Consider the following 16217-nt stretch of genomic DNA (forward strand, 5'->3'; position numbering starts at 1 on the left):
TTTCAACAGACACATAATTTCCACTTTTACTGAATAATTCATGGTGTTATGAGACTAATATCCAAAATAAAATTTAAAAAAAAAACAGTTGAATTATTTGTGAATATAATGACAACCACCTACATGAATGTGACGGTAGCCAGCTCCTAAAAGCGACTTGTAGAAAAATATCCCGCATGTAAGTACGCTGTAATGAATCATACATGAATTGTCAGAGAATCATGAAACAGCTGTCCAGAAAGGAAAACTATTTTTTCAAACACCGCATATAGAAAATTCTACTTCCGAAAAACCTACCGCATTAACTCACAACCTTGCTCCAGTGGAAAACAGTCCCTTTTCAACACAAAATCCCTTTCTACATGGGCCTGTAGAAATAGACGACAAAGTTTGATACTAATAACAAACAAATCCAACTTAAATTCAATGGCCATGCAAACTTCTATACTGGGAACAACATTATATAATCGATTAATATGGACACTCGCAAATTTAATATTTGATTGGTTAAATACCACGTTATTTGTCAGTTGTGGATAACTATATCTCATCTGTAAAAACAGATTAATAATTGGAAAATGAAGGTTTGTACACAGAGTCGAAGGAGGAAATGCTTGTGAAAATCTTTTAAATAAACTGACAAAGAGGTCAGAAATATATTATCAAAGATACTGACACACACACACACACATGTGAACATACATTTATAGACATACGATACTTTTGTTGGCCAAGTTATTGTGCTAAATACAATACTTTTCCATTTATTCACATTTCCCAGGCTCTGGCCTCATTACATTAAAGTCAAAAAGACAACATTACAACATCAGCGTAAAAACTTTGAAACTCCTGTCGTGTAAAAAAATCTCTGCTACAAAAATAAAAATGTACGTACTTGCGGTACAAGAAATTCAGCGTAACATTCTAGAAGCGACGTACGTGCGAAGTCTGATTTTTCATAGCAATGGCTTACAGAAAAAGAAATGACAAGACCCCGACATTACGATCGTGCATTCAGCAGCGTTCCTCACAGAGGCACAAGTAGCCTGGACGCTCATCCTCACTGCCTACGTAATAAAGCTAAACAAAGTAAAGATATCCCACTGCGTGTCATGTAGGCGCTCGGGGGGGAGAGGACGTACAGCTCCTTCTCATTTTCAAACCTTGGCCCTAGCCGCGCTTTACCCCCGGGGCGAAAGGACGCCCGGTACCCATCGGACAGGAGCCTGGGTGGGCCCCAGAGGCTACAAGAAAAATCCTCTGCCCCTGTCAGGGATTGAACCCCAATTGTCCAGCCCACGGTCAGTCAATATACTGACTGAGCTACCCAGCTCTTACCACCTACGTAATACGTATATTAATACATTTTCTTTATTAGATTATTTCTACAAAGCAAAGAAACATGGGCACAGTCTTTCTTTCACAGAAACGTGAACTGTCGATCGCGGTCTTGTGGTTAGTCCAGTATGTGGCGACGTTCCACAAAACCACACGAGGACCACGATCGAGATCTTCCCCTGCTGTGAGAATCTCAAATCCTAAGAAAACTCATTCATTCTCTTTCTTATCTCACTAATGCACTACAGAAACAAGCGAGTATACAACTGGACTACTCAATTTTCTGGCAGTCACGCTCAGCTTTCGTGAGAATCTGCCACACCTTGTCACTTAAAACGCATCAAACCATGTACGACGTTCAGGAAATCTCATTCTGGTACAGCTCCTACTCATTCTTAATCTCGGCTCTAGATGGGGGTGAGTGGTCAGCGTCGTGCCGCCACCTCGGGAAAGGACCCCGGTACCAGTCGGACAGGAGGCCGGGTGGGCCCCAGAGCGGGTCTGGACGCAGGGGCTAGAGGAAAGATCCTCTACCCCCGCTGGGGCTCACAACATATTTACAAACCAAATTTAATTTTAGACCAAAGTGGACAACGCTTCACATGAAGCCCTATACGCATTTTTAGATGCCCATACTGAAGCGGACTTCGTAACTGTAACAAAAACCCTCCATATAGCAAAATCATTTAGACTATTAAGTGGAATTTCTTTTGATGCGATTTCCTTGCCGCAACTTCCAGCCCGGCGTTACTGTCGCCGGTTTCAATCCGATCTCAGAGTGTAAATTTCATATAAAGTTCAGTACTGAGCACATCATCGATCGCCAAACGTGTTTGATACGACTACAATTTGCTGTACGGAAGAGTCTGTTACAGACACATTAATTACTGCTCGTTTGTGCTCCTGCCTCCTCCATTTGAACATCCTCAAAACTGTGTAATAAACACAAATACTTAAAATGGCTTCACGACCAAGTGCGTTTTCTTGTGTCGCTTTAACTGATTGCTTCTGATGAACCTTTTACCACAATCCTGACATGAGTATGGCTTCTCACCTGTGTGTAACCTCATATGAATCTTAAGTTCAGTACTTCGAAGAAAGCTCTTTCCACATTCGGTGCAAGCAAATTGTTTCTCGCCAGAATGCATTCTCATGTGGATTTTATGGTCACAACGACGAACAAAACTCTTTCCACACTCTGTACATGTAAAAGGTTTCTCTCCCGTGTGCGTCCGCATATGCTCGTTGAGGTTGCTGCTACGCAGGAACCGCTTCCCGCAGACGGTGCAGTTGAAAGGCTTGTCGTCCATGTGAGACCTCTCGTGCAAGGTGAGCGTGTTACGGAGACCAAAGCTTTTACCGCAGACCTGACAACAGAAGGGTTTCTCGCCCGTGTGCGTCCTCATATGACGTGTCAACGTACTGCTCTGTCCAAAACTTTCTCCGCATTCTGTGCATGAGAAGGGTTTTTCACCCGTGTGGGTTCTTATGTGTAACGTCAGATTACCACTTTGACGAAATGTTTTTCCGCACATCGAGCAACAGAAAGGTTTTTCTCCAGTGTGTGTCCTCAGATGCTTCAACAGACCACTCTTCTGTGCAAAAACATTACCGCACTCATTACAAACAAACCGCTCCTTCTCCTGAATCATCGGCAAAGCTTCAATTAGATCGTCGTCATCAACCACGCCAAATCGATCGAGAGGAGGAAGGAGGACCATTTCCTCTATCTTCACATCCTCTTCTTTAACGACAGAAACATCGACATTCTTTTTCTTTTTCGGACCCCTCCGTTTCTTCGGACCTGTAAAATCTGTCGTAGAAGCATCTTTCTGTCTTCTTAATCCGCCTTTCTTATCAGGAGTGCCATTCGTCTGAGCTGTGCCTTGTCTCTTTTTACTCAATTTCTTTTCCTCTGCGCAGTCTTTCCCACATACGTGTGAACAACAAACCTGATGTATGCCCTCCTTACTGTCGCCCACGTCGGCCGAAGCAATGTCACACTTGAATGTGGTTTCCTTGTGTGATTTGCTGTGTCTTGTCCCAATTTTACCAACTGAAGATCCTGGTTCACATTTTTCCTGCAGATCCAAAGCGTGGGCTAAGAGGTTTCTATTTGGTGACCTATAAGACAAAAGACAGTACATAAGAGACTAAAAAGAGTGTATGATATAAAAGCATTAAACAGCATTACAACAGTCGACCATGAGAATCTCTAATCCCTCTCAAACAGAACTTTACTATTCGTCATACCTGGTCGCCTGGTGATCGAAATGATCCTTTACTTCGGCTTTCACATCAGAGAAGTCATCTCTGCATTCATCACCACTATCAGATGGTGACACTGAATACAACTTCTTGTCTTCTTCCTATAAGAGACAAGTTCCACATTTATGATATGACTTAATTAAAAGGTTTCATCAGTTAACTGCATTAACAAAATCTAATCAATATACTTAATTATCCCACAATTGTGTTTAAAATGGAGGTGGAAATGTAAATGCAATAAAGCAGAGTAGACTTCCAGGAAGAAAATGCAGTTCTCGAAGGAACTTACGACAAAAATCTGGCATTTATCTCACTGCCTCCATTCATGTTAAATGCCCCATGTGACAGTGAAGCGTGTTTACAAATAAAGTGCCAACCAAAACAAAAAAACATTTTAACTTCTTACATTTTGGATCAATTTATTCAAGGACAACCAGAATATACTTTTATGGTTTTAAGTAACAACCACAGCAACAGCTTATAAAATTACCTTCTTAAGCGACCCAATTTAATTTAAAAACTCCTGTAATTGTATCTGTTAATTACCTGATATGAATCTTGCTGTGGATGCAAATTCCTGAGATACTGTCGTAGTGCAATGTCGGAACTCTCGCACTGCAGTTTAAAATTGTACGACGAATTAACTTGCTGGATACACTGATGGCACACTTGCTCTGGCAAACTGTCTCCGGCCAACATCTACGATGGAAATCAACTTAAAAGATACATCCCTAAATATTATTACAAAGAGAAAGGTGATAATTCAACGTATGGAATTCATAACACCTATCTGAGATGTCTCAGTCCGTCTTCTTTCATTCTACATTCCACCACCCAGTTTATCTTCATTGTTTCAGGTTTTTTCCAAATTTGCAAAACATTTCTCCATGGATTCTACTTGTAGCTTCTGATTCTCTGTTGATTTACCATCTTCTAATTTCAGCGACATAACAAAATATGCTTCTTGACTAGTAAATAAATAACTTAGAACTTTATCACTAGAAGAAAACTCCACCAGAAGAATAAAAAAGGAACTAGGATTAAACTTAATTGATGGAAGTGAAGGCAACATCTAAGAAACTTCTTGCAGAAAGTAATTTTGTTTCATTTTTAAGTCTTGACATTCAATTAACAAAATGCACATGAAGCTAAAATTTTGCAATATCTGCTTCTATTAGATCAAGAAACTCACCAGGTTCCATTAAACTCTTAGAGGAACAGGTAATAGGATGGGCTGATACAAATGGGAAAAAACACACATGAAAAAGGTCAGTTTGTGTTTGATTAAATTATGTTATCATTTGTGTGTGCAAACCAATTCCTCAGTTCCCCCACAAGAAGTTTTAACACATCCAGTGGATGATATTAATATTATACAGATTCTAAACACTAATCAAACTATCAACCGGAAGGAGGAAAGCAAACCTAGCCCTCTCCACTCAACTGGCTCATTCATCGCCCTGATGACAGAGGCAGTATGACCTCTGAAACGCTGTCAAACATCTACCATACTACACGGCGTAACAACCCAGAAGGCAGAAATCTTCATTGACATGACAATTCACCAGCAGACTTCTACCCAATAGTAACAATTCCCAGCATGCTGCAACAACTAGTCATCTTGACAAGACTCCAAGACTATGCTACTGATCTACAACCATCATCAAATAATTTAGGTAGTATTTCAAATGAGTATATTTTAAGCAAACTACATTTTTTAACAATTGTTTTATAATAACACATTAAGCACCAAAACTGGTCTCATCAAAGGTGTCCAGAGAATGAAACTGATTATTGATCTCAGAATCCAGCACAAATATTCAGCATTCATGATGCTACTATAAACCTTCATGACATGGTACATAAATACAGGAATAACACTACCATTACTGATTCTCACAAAATCTCAGTCAATTGGCCAGGAACTGAATTATTTTCTAATAATGTCAACCTGTAAAATTAAGCTACAGAAAAGGCTTTTTTCACAATAACGTTTTTAAATCCCAATAACAATATTGCCATCATTCTTAAAGAACAAAAGGAACTTAATTATTGGGTTATATTTTCAACACAACACATTCATGCCATTTCTACAAACCATAAAACTGAGCTCATATTTACAGCATTTCGCGTAAGCGATTTTTAAATAAATAATGGTAACCTAAATAAGAATGCTCATCTGTAAACAAACGAATAACCTTAATAACAGGAGCGAATGTCATAATTCGTGCAGGAAGAGAATCATCTTCACCAAAGAGTGGCAATAACCCATCCTTTTGTCCTAAACACAGACGACATATACTACTGAAATTTAACGTCATATTTAATGAGTTATTTACACCGGCAAACTATTTATAAACCATACTACAGACTTTTTATTTTTAATCAGTCGCCATTTACAAAACGTCACGGCCACTACAACAGATAGTACAATGCAAAGAGTTTTGCTTCCAATGTTCCGCCATCTATCCGCCATGGTTAGAATGTAGTAATAGCGACAGTTCAGCCGGTAATAAAGTTAACTGCTTCTCGATTTACTGAACAAAACATTATCACACAATTTGTAGTACTTCGTGTACAAATAAAAAATAAGCGTCACAGATACTCAGAAAAACACATGGAATTTGACTACCTAAGCCACGACAAGCTTCTATAGAAAATGATTACATAAAATAACAATGAAATGCAAGGTATTTTCAATGCCATTTATTGGAAACATAACAGATTATTCCTCTAAATCTTAGTCAAACTATACAGAATGAAGTATGAAGACTGATGTGTTATCTGAACATTTATTTCAGTGTTTCTAATCTACACTCCACTCGTATGAATGTCCCTCCCTTTGGTAAAGTGCTACCATATCTCTGCTACCACAAACCTTCTGGTATATCACAAAACAGCATTAACACATGCAAAATTCTTTGTTCACCCCCTCCACGGTGAGGCACAGGGTATGGAGGGGTGGAAATGAAATCCTTCAATTTCCAGAATACATATCCAAAATACAGGCAACAGAAAGGAATTCCACGCGACAGCTGAGTTTCCTCCAGGAGGAAAGATCACTTCATGCCTCTGAGAAGAAACAGCAATGTGGTCTGAAATACCATTTCATAACCATGTATTTAACCACATCCATTTCACATCACCAGAGAGGAATGTGGAACCATCTGGTGGCTATGTTTCAAGAGAAACTTGCACAGAACTTGCAGCTACTCTGACCATCCTCGTGCCCTCACCCACCCCGGAATACGATGACCTAACAAACAAAAGTGCTAAGAAGCAAAATTTTGATGATGGTGAACAGCTACAAGTTCTTCAGCTTGTGTTTTGCTTCCAACCGGAAGCTTCGAACATCATTTATGACGACAGATCGCACGGATAAACTTAAAACTTTGCAGCACATAAATACACAGGCAGGGCCCATAAAAAGCCAAGTAGCTAAGGAGCAGAGTATCAGTGAAGTTTCAGTCATTGATAAACTGATCCTCAGGTATATCAGCTGATTAAGGGTCCCTGCCAGACAAGATGCAGCTAATCCTACTTCTTAAGACAAATACAATGCAATTAACAGACAAAAATATTCCTGGAAGAAAGCGGACGCATTAGCTGGAATAGCTGCAACTTGCCTACCACAGCCTGACACTCGTAGCTCCATACCAGCTAAGTTACGCAAATAAAATTGCTCTGAGAACGCGTAGCACACAGTTTCGCAGAGAACGCGGAGAGCGTTTTGCGACTACGACGCAGTCAGACAGAATTCTTGTGGAGCACAATTTTAATTTTTGAAACACTACTTTAAAACAGAACCAAGTAGTGTTTCATAGTTGTGTCTGCGGAGAATGGGGAATATTCAGCCACCAGAAACACGATTCGGCGAGTGGATTTTCCGGATCGCGTCAGTGCTGTTGAACACTTCCCACCCTGCGATCAGATGGAGGCAGAATGTATGCAGGGTAGATAATTTATTTTAGTGAAAAGAGATTGGCAGAAAAACCAAACTTGTGGACCAGGTCAAATGGGACAGTTAAAATGAGATAAATTAGTTGTGGTTTTGATTAAATAGAGCTGAATCTTACAAATCTTTTGAGTTAGAAGTATGAGAATTTGAGCTGAAATTCCAGTTTTAATTCAGAACAGAATTCATAACATCTTGGACAACATTTTACCCTAAAATAACAAAGAGATGAAACCCTGAGTATCCTGGGCATTAGCAGCAATACTCAGGTGACTTGGAATAAGGGAGGTACCTCGGAGTATCCTAGGGCATTAGCAGCAATACTCCAAAGTAGACGTGCACGCATTCTGCTGCTTTCTCCATCCGCGACTGGTACGGTTTGGTACGCGGCCATGGTTCTGTGGCAACCCGTAAAACTTGTCGGAATCCTACCATTTGAAGAGGTCCCCTGATGTCCTGTGCCGCAGGAATCACAGATGTTGATGAGATGATGATGCTGTATTCTTGTGGCCACTTGCATTTGATGACTGTCCCACGATGTTTAGTCGTTGCCTCGTACATTCATCACTCGTGCCTGCAAAACAACCGGCATCAGTAAACTGTCTTGTTTTGTGGTCTGTACTGATCGAGTTGCTATTCATTAAGCATTTACACTGAACCTAAAGCTCCTTTCTTTTATCACTATTTTGAAAAAATTATACGTGAAAAGATATTCAGCATGAACATAATTACGTTCTCATATTTAATGGTTTAAATTCAGCAAATTAAAATTAGCATAGGCTGAAGGACGTATACAAACAAAAACAAAAGAAATTGAAATTGAAATTTTTTGAAAAAACTGCCTTACAAAATATTAAAATCTGCTTTAAATATTTAGTAAAACAACTACAACTGAAATTTGTGAACCTGACCTTTCAGGATCTCTGGATATAAGTGAAAATGAGGACAATGTGTTTACGTTTATTAATGAATACAGACATTAAGACTATTTTTAAACCATACAAAGAGAAAAAAACACTGCGTTTCTGGAATGGAGAATCATTATTGCAGCTTTATACTTCCTCATTTGTAAATGATTTAAATTGAACAGGAAAGAAAAATTTATCACATATAGCAAAAAATAAATAAATAAAAATACAAAATAAATCTTCCATCACAAAAGACAAATATACTAACAACTTCCATAACTTAAACTCGTCATGAGGATATTCTAAGACAAAATGGTTGGATCCTCCTTATTTAGAACATCAATTGCCACCAGCAGCTGCCATTAGCTCCTATCTCTTTTAATAATATATTACATGTATAGAACACGTAACTTGGTTAACATCCTAATCGAAACATTACCACATAAATTCAGAGTACCACTTTTGCAGAAAACCAGTGGCTCTGTACTGAAGACATCGTGAGGGGCACTCAATCAGGTATATTCAGGGGCAATCCATTATTCAGTCTCTGAATGCATGTAGAGGCTTACTAATAATGCATCACTTCACAAATCATCAACATTTAAATAGACCTAATTCAGTATTATATTGTATTACATTAATAAATAAAATTATGGAAGATAATATTAAAAAACTATGGTGTATTATTAAACAAAAATTATTTGGGGGCCTTTTAAAACTATTTAAAATAGATGAATATATGTTTCAGTACCATTATGCTATGTTTGAGACTGTAATTCACGTAAACCCAAAAGCTTCACCGCGAAGAGTCCTATTGTACTTCCCCAGTGATTTTGGTGCGCCGAAACACGTACCATGGCGTAAATTAATAATAATAAAAAAGAAAGAGCCTGAAACCACTTTGGCATAAGTTGTGCCGGATGGTCTATTAAAATCAAAACAAAATGAGAAATAGATTATTCCTGATCTTAAAATAGACTTGATTCATTTTAGCAAACTAATGATGGTGCTTCGTAATCCTATTAGATGGTCCAATCTCTTTAGAACTCTCAATTCAGAACTGTCTATTTCACTCACACACTAAGAACTAAAGAACAGTTACGTCCACCCCCACCCCCCACTCCCTCCTCAACCCCCTGACGTAGCAAGCGAACAGAAAAAAAAACTTTCATACAGTAAACAAGACGGAAAAATTAAACGGGGCTAAGTCCAACACAAAAACCTGATTGATAATTACGTTTATTCAGCTCTGTAAATGTAGACCCGTCCGTGGTGTTAACAGAAATCTATGCTTTATGTATAGACAAGCCTATTAAACAAAATTTTGTATCAAGTCTACGGAGACCTATTTGACTTCGCTCGTCGTCAAGGTAGCAGACTTGCTCCTGCAAAGACCACGCACTGCACCTTCCACCAGCCTCTGTCATTGCCAGAAACAGAGCAAACAAACAGTCTTCGCACTAAAAATGAACAACGTACTTGCATTCCATTAAAATTAACTGCTATAATGCACAGGGTGTTGGATCGAAGTTCCAATAATGAAACCTTCGTTTCGAAACAGTGACTGAAATAGTCAATACTTTATTATTACATTTAATAAAATTATTTTCCCCTTCTCACTCCTTAATTACAACTTTTATTTCAGTAGCAGAAATAATTATCATTCACATTTTATAAATTCACTTCATTTTGGTGTTACACGTTTGTGTTTTTACTCGTGATTTGGCTCTTAAAGTCAACACGTAAATAAATCAGCCCCGCTACACGCCATGTAGGTCTTTTGGGGAAGGGGGGATAGGGGTTATAGCTCCTACTCATTCTTAACCTTGGCACTAGATGGGAGTGTGTGCTTAGCGTCACGCCTCGACCGCTCTTTATCCCCGGAAAAGGATCCCGGTACCCATTGTAGAGAAGGCTGGGTGGGCCCCAGCGCCGTATATACACAAAGGCTAGAGGAAAAATCCTCTGCCCCTGTTAAGATCGAACCCCAGTCGCCCAGCCCGTAACAAGTCACTATACCGACTGAGCTATCCCGGCTCACAAACTCAGCACGTAAATAAATACAGCATGTCTTTAAGGACTGAAAAAAACCATGAAAAATTTCAATCAGGATAGGCTTACTTTGAGTCGAAAGCAAATACAGTGTAGTAGTTACATTCTGGAGGGGGTAGCATAAATTAAAAATTTAGTCATGAATTTCAGTTAATAGTGGTAAGCCTGGTCACGGCTCAAGAAATATAACTGCATTTTAATACGCATTTATCAAAAACCAACTTCACACTTTCTCGTAATTATTTTATAACAGCAAAGTAAAAAAAAAAAGTCTCCACTGATCTATTTCAAGAGTCATGATAAAATATATTTATACCGTACACTGAACAAAAAATATTTCTCATTGCCCAAATGAATCAGTACACCTCCATTTTAAAAAAAAAGACTGATAATGGCTGTATTACTTACCTCCACGTCAGTAGAACGAAGAGAAAAGTCACGTCTTATCTTACCACATCACAATTAACCACCATTTAAATTATTTAAAAAACAACATTACATTTCAAAATTAAATATACGCTATCACTTTAAACAAATAACGTCAAGAATTCTTAACATTACTAATAAAACAGAGTTTCAACCACTACTTCCTCAAATTACCGCTCTTCGATGGACGATCACAGACGAAATGTGCAAACAAGAGCCACAAAGACGTAAAACAAAAACGAATCGAGCAGCGTCCGATAGTTTGACGTAACTTTCCTAATTTAATTCAGATGTCTCTAGCTTACAAATTAAAACTGTTCGGCAGCGCATTAATTTTCAATGCTATGAAACCCAAAACGAATTGCCTTTTAACACGGGTCTAGCTGCAAGCAACTCAGATTGAATCCACTGAAATAAATAATAATTGTATACTAATGAAGTAACTTATTCTTAATATTACCGATTAAACCGCACTTCAACTACCACTTCCTCAAATTCACGCTCTTCCGCCGACGATCACAGACGAAATGGGCAGAGCCGTAAGGATGTGAAACAAAACAGAATCGAGCAGCGTCCGAAATTTGACGTAATTTCCCTAATTTAATTCAGATGTCTCTGCCTTGCAAATTAAAACTATTACGCTGCACATGAATTTTGAATGCTACGAAACTCAAAATTAATTGACTTTTAACAAGGGTCTAGTTGCATGCCACTCCGATTCAATCCACTGTAATAAATAATAATGAAATAACTATGCACAAGTAGCAACACACGGTCGACACAGGTTCATGGGAAAAGATACGATAGGTTTGACATCAGCTTGGATAGATGAAACAAGAGACCAATACAAATTTTTGGTGGTGAAATTTCTTGAAAGGCAGCCATTTGGTAGAGAAAGGGAAGAGATGGACATTCAAATGTGAATGTTATTTTAAACAGGAACAGTTAGTGGTATTAAACTACAGAGTTCTGTAAGGGGGTTAATTCCCTTAATGCCGTTGACCGATTTCAGAGGGCTAATACGGGAATTAATTTTCAATATATAAACATCTAAGTTCTGGGGGGGGGTCACACTCATAGAGAGTAGATGTTGGTTAACCCAGCAGAATAACTTGAATGTAGCTATTTAAATTTCTTTCTTTTTATTAAAATGTAATATTTACTAAAAACATTAGAAGTCCGAAGGACATAACAAAATGCCGTAGTTCAGTAATACTTGCTATTTTGTTCCTGTTTCTCTATGCTAGATGCAACAGGACACAGAATGCCTAAATGTCCTCCTGCAGTGTTTAGCAGAATAAGACACACACAAATTACGTGATCTGCTACAAAACTACAGGTTTAAGAACATAGTAAAATATTAAATGCAATTTCATACCTGAAAAACAAACAATAATATGGGCATCTACACTTGGAAAAATAAATGAGTTTACATTCACACTCTATGAATACTTGTGTAACACCTGCCATTGTTGGCAGTGTGCTGAAGTCGTTAATAAATTCAGTACAACAATTTCTTACAATGCAATGCAATGCAATGTAAACATTTCATTATTTAAAGTAGTAACAATAATATAAATCTACAAAACACAACTGGTTCCTCAAGTGACTTGATGGCATTGCTATTTTTATTAGATCTTTTTTTTTGTACTTTTATTGAATCTTTAAATTGATAAAAATACGTATAAAAACAATAATGAATATTTTATAGCATAATGTAATCAGTGTTAAAAATATGTGACAAACAATTACATTACAGTCTTCATAAAACAATAGCAGTAATGTCAATCCTAACCTCACATAACCTCAAATTTTTTTATCAAAGTTAAAAAAAAGATACAATTGAACAGATGTACTTCCATTTAAACTGCAGGTAGCAGTCGGGAACAAGAGAATGTTACCTCTGGGCTTGGAGAAGATCTATGAACTTCGCAGATTCTTCCAAGTCGGGTCTGTCCAATGGTACCAACACATTTTTCAAACATATCAGTTAATATAACCTAAAACGAAGGTGTTAGTTCTTTCAGGGATAATGAAAACAAACTTCATACAATTATCACACACTCAGATCATCTTCACGAGTATAAACTCCAGAATTATTGACCTCTCCTGTTTTCTTGTAAAATGTTTCCTCTTTTTTTTATTATTTATTCATCATTTAGAATCTGTTTTATCTTACTCTCCGCATATTTGTGTAATCAGCATTTTAAAAATCTCCCTTCAGCAAATCTTGCAGGGGGCTAATTCACAGAAAAGCTAGGTAGAAAGATTTCTGAAAGCAGCCCATCATCTGCATCACTTGACTAAGACTGATCACTTAACAGACGAAGTACAAAGATTCTGTCACTTTGCTGTTAAAGAAGATGATTACAAACGAAGGACACGTGAACTGGTTTATGAGCCCAACACCTTAAGCCATTATACATGGGTAAAGCAATTACTTTTTAAAACTTTAAAGGAGTATCTGTAAAATATGGCACAATTACCTGCAGAAATAACTTTGATCTCTACTTCAGAAGTTCATTCTTAGATCCTACGATCTTTATAAAAGGTTTCGGCATGCGTGGTTTTAGCACACAAATGTAAATATAGGAATCCAAGAAGACATCGGTTCCATTACCAACTTCAGAACACCTCAAAGAACAGAAAGAGGATGGTTTCCATCCTTTAATGCTAGAATAAAATGTTATCATATCGTTACTGAGGAAAATAAAGTTCTTATCTCAAATACCCAAAAACTTTTGATTCATTGCTAAATCGTCAGTGACAGAATGCACTTATTCAACTGCTTTAAGTTCTTGCATTATTTTTCTAATATTTTGGAACGGGAGATCAAACAACAGTGTTAGGAGTATAGATGCCGCAATAATCACCATCATCTCTGGCACATCAATCTGCAACCAGAAATTATGACACATTAAATTAACTGTGGATTAAAAAGTACAAGTATCCTAATTATCTATAAAAAAAACAGTTTGAATAAATCAGAAATAAAAATTAATTACGTATTCTATTTTAATCCTTAACAGACCCGAGACTAATTAAATGACAGTAAAATAATTGAATAAAACTGCAAGATTCTATTACACGCAACATTTGATATTTTGAACCGCTAAGTGCATCTACACGAATCGTGTTACGGGATTAAACTACGCCAGAAGTGACAAGAAAAATAAACATTTCATATTAGAAAAATGTACAAATAACAACGTAACAATTTACAGATTCCACATTTCGCTACAAGCAGATTAAGTAACTTACGATAACAGTTTACAGAACTTACCAATAGAAGCACGCTGTACGACTGGGTAACGCGATTTTTGCCGACACCGTAGAAGAATATTGGGAACTGGACAAGGTAGAAAGCATAAGAAAGTCTCGTTGTCACTAGAAATCCACGCCACGATAACACGCGTCCCAGCAAACCTGCATGACGTAGAAGACATGGCGAAATTGCATGTATTCCAAGTAACTAAAATTCTATTAAACACGTGATATTGAATTGAAGTTTTGTTCAGAATGGGCGTCAGCAACTCTCTTCGTATCTCCTGAAACATAATCCATAACCGATGACAAGGAACAAATTCATAACTTTTCTCTAAAACTGCACGAGCAGCTAACAGTGGGGGGGGTGGAATAAAATACGCAAAATCTTTTAAACTGTTCGCAAAACCACATACTCAAAATGAAGATGTGATCTGGGACGTAGCATATTTGAAAATCTTTACATCATAAGTAAAATGTATTTTCATTTTCTGAATGCGAAAATTCTTTCTTCAAAGTGAAATTTATTCTTTCGGTGTGGGTTCAATTGCCCCAGTGGAATGTAATCGGGCCACGGCAGTTCGGGGTTGAACAAAAGTGCCCTTTTTTTAGAGCTGCAGTACTTCCTTTAAAGAGAGTGAAGTCAAATATAAGCAACGCGAAGGAGGTTGTGAGGCTCCCACATGAAATATAAAGTAGAAAGCACGGCCTTCCGGAAACTTAGAAAAAATACGTAGCGTAAAAGTCTGAGGGAATGCAAATTTCTTCACTCTAGCATTAAAATTCCATAATTCATTTCCCCCCCCCCCTTTTTCTTTGTGGGTCATTATGGTTTAAAACTAAATTCAAAAGTGTTCAATATGATTCTTGCTCATTTCTTTCAACCTAGAACCATAAGCCACGCTGTCGCAGCACATAATTATTTCTTAACACCACGCCCCTTAGTACATACCTCCGTGACCAATATATGACATGAAGATGATCCAGGCTAGGAAGAGACAGCAGAAGATAGGCGCGAAAGCCGCGAAGTTGGCAGCTTCTGTCGGATTATAGACATAGTAGCGGCTCGCCATGTGCGCTGGGCTGATTATTGCCATGTAGAAGCAGACAACGGCAGTGGTCCAGCCCAATGTGAAGTGCATCTGCGCACACAGTAAGTTTTCACTTCCAAATCTAATTTTCAGCACCAAAAAAAATGTTAACAGCACTTGCGTAATCATTTTAATGTCTACCTAGGATGTGCGCATTAAAGCATGTTCCAATAACAGGGTAATGTAAATTAAAAAATATAAAATGGTCCAGCCGTACCTTCTTAAGTCTATAGTCTCTGCCGCAGTAGCGAAGCCCAAAACCCAGGGCAATGCCAATCACATACGCTGTTGCTCGGTGTGCTGGCAGCGTATACGAGAGGTCAGCTGACTGAAACAGCTGTTTGGTCCTGAAAATGAAAGGTCAGTCGTGAGATTTTATGTTCTCATAGCAGAGATGATGACAGTGTTTTTTTTTCTGGGTTTGATACCATGCGGACTTGCATATAGATAGCAATGTTTTGGAGAAACATACTGTCTCCATTTTCAGAGCTGAAGACTGGTATCTAAAACCTAAGAGTCTACATGGCATTAAAACCCAGATGAACAACATCGTCGAAATAGTTATAAAAGATTAAAATTCTATTTCTGCTTAGACAAAAAACATCAGGGGAGGAGACCACTTGGAAAATCGCAGAGTAGATGAGGATAATATTAAAATTAATCTTAGAATGATAAAGTGTGAGGATGCGGACTGGATTCGACTAAATGCGGAGAGAGTCCAATGAAAATCTTTTGTGAATTTTGTGTGAACAACAGGAAATTTAATGACCAGCTAAACAACTAGAAAAAGTTGTTCCTGTTGCCTAGACACAAAGCTATAGAGGGATATAGGGGGCATGGAGGGCAATGAATGTTTAAGGAAAAGAGATATAATTTATTTTTATAATTTCAGTACGTTTTATTGAAAATTAAATA

General features: G+C 37.9%; 2 protein-coding genes across 11 annotated transcripts in view; both read right to left on the reverse strand.

Moving 5' to 3' along the window:
* Positions 1-642: 642 nt before the first annotated feature.
* On the reverse strand, positions 643-11501 carry LOC110830107 (uncharacterized). 5 transcript variants are annotated; one of them, XM_022064595.2, is made up of 5 exons: positions 11408-11501; positions 7994-8135; positions 4153-4305; positions 3592-3707; positions 643-3462 (listed from the first exon to the last, which is right to left on the reverse strand). In XM_022064595.2, exons 2-5 carry the CDS (start codon positions 8120-8122, stop codon positions 2292-2294), a joined length of 1569 nt encoding a protein of 522 aa, XP_021920287.1. In that variant the 5' UTR covers positions 8123-8135; positions 11408-11501; the 3' UTR covers positions 643-2291. The 5 variants fall into 5 exon arrangements, with proteins under 5 accessions (XP_021920287.1, XP_021920286.1, XP_021920288.1 ...); XM_022064594.2 differs by lacking the exon at positions 11408-11501 and adding an exon at positions 10930-11369; XM_022064596.2 differs by lacking the exon at positions 11408-11501 and adding an exon at positions 9707-9724.
* A 569-nt stretch (positions 11502-12070) lies between these two features.
* The window catches only part of LOC110830104 (nose resistant to fluoxetine protein 6), a 133481-nt gene continuing 129334 nt past the window's right edge, over positions 12071-16217 (reverse strand). For all 6 annotated transcript variants that reach the window (XM_087352756.1, XM_087352757.1, XM_087352759.1 and 3 more), the window contains 4 exons: positions 15520-15649; positions 15164-15353; positions 14231-14373; positions 12071-13841 (listed from right to left, as the gene is read on the reverse strand). In XM_087352756.1, the coding sequence (XP_087208882.1) occupies positions 13725-13841; positions 14231-14373; positions 15164-15353; positions 15520-15649 (580 nt within the window). In that variant the 3' untranslated portion in view covers positions 12071-13724. The remainder of the gene's footprint in view (positions 13842-14230; positions 14374-15163; positions 15354-15519; positions 15650-16217) is intronic.

The sequence above is a fragment of the Zootermopsis nevadensis genome, unplaced genomic scaffold (assembly GCF_977971745.1).
Source record: "Zootermopsis nevadensis isolate Lab colony 2312 unplaced genomic scaffold, Znev_1.0 Znev_ptg000021l, whole genome shotgun sequence".
NCBI lineage: Eukaryota > Metazoa > Arthropoda > Insecta > Blattodea > Termopsidae > Zootermopsis > Zootermopsis nevadensis.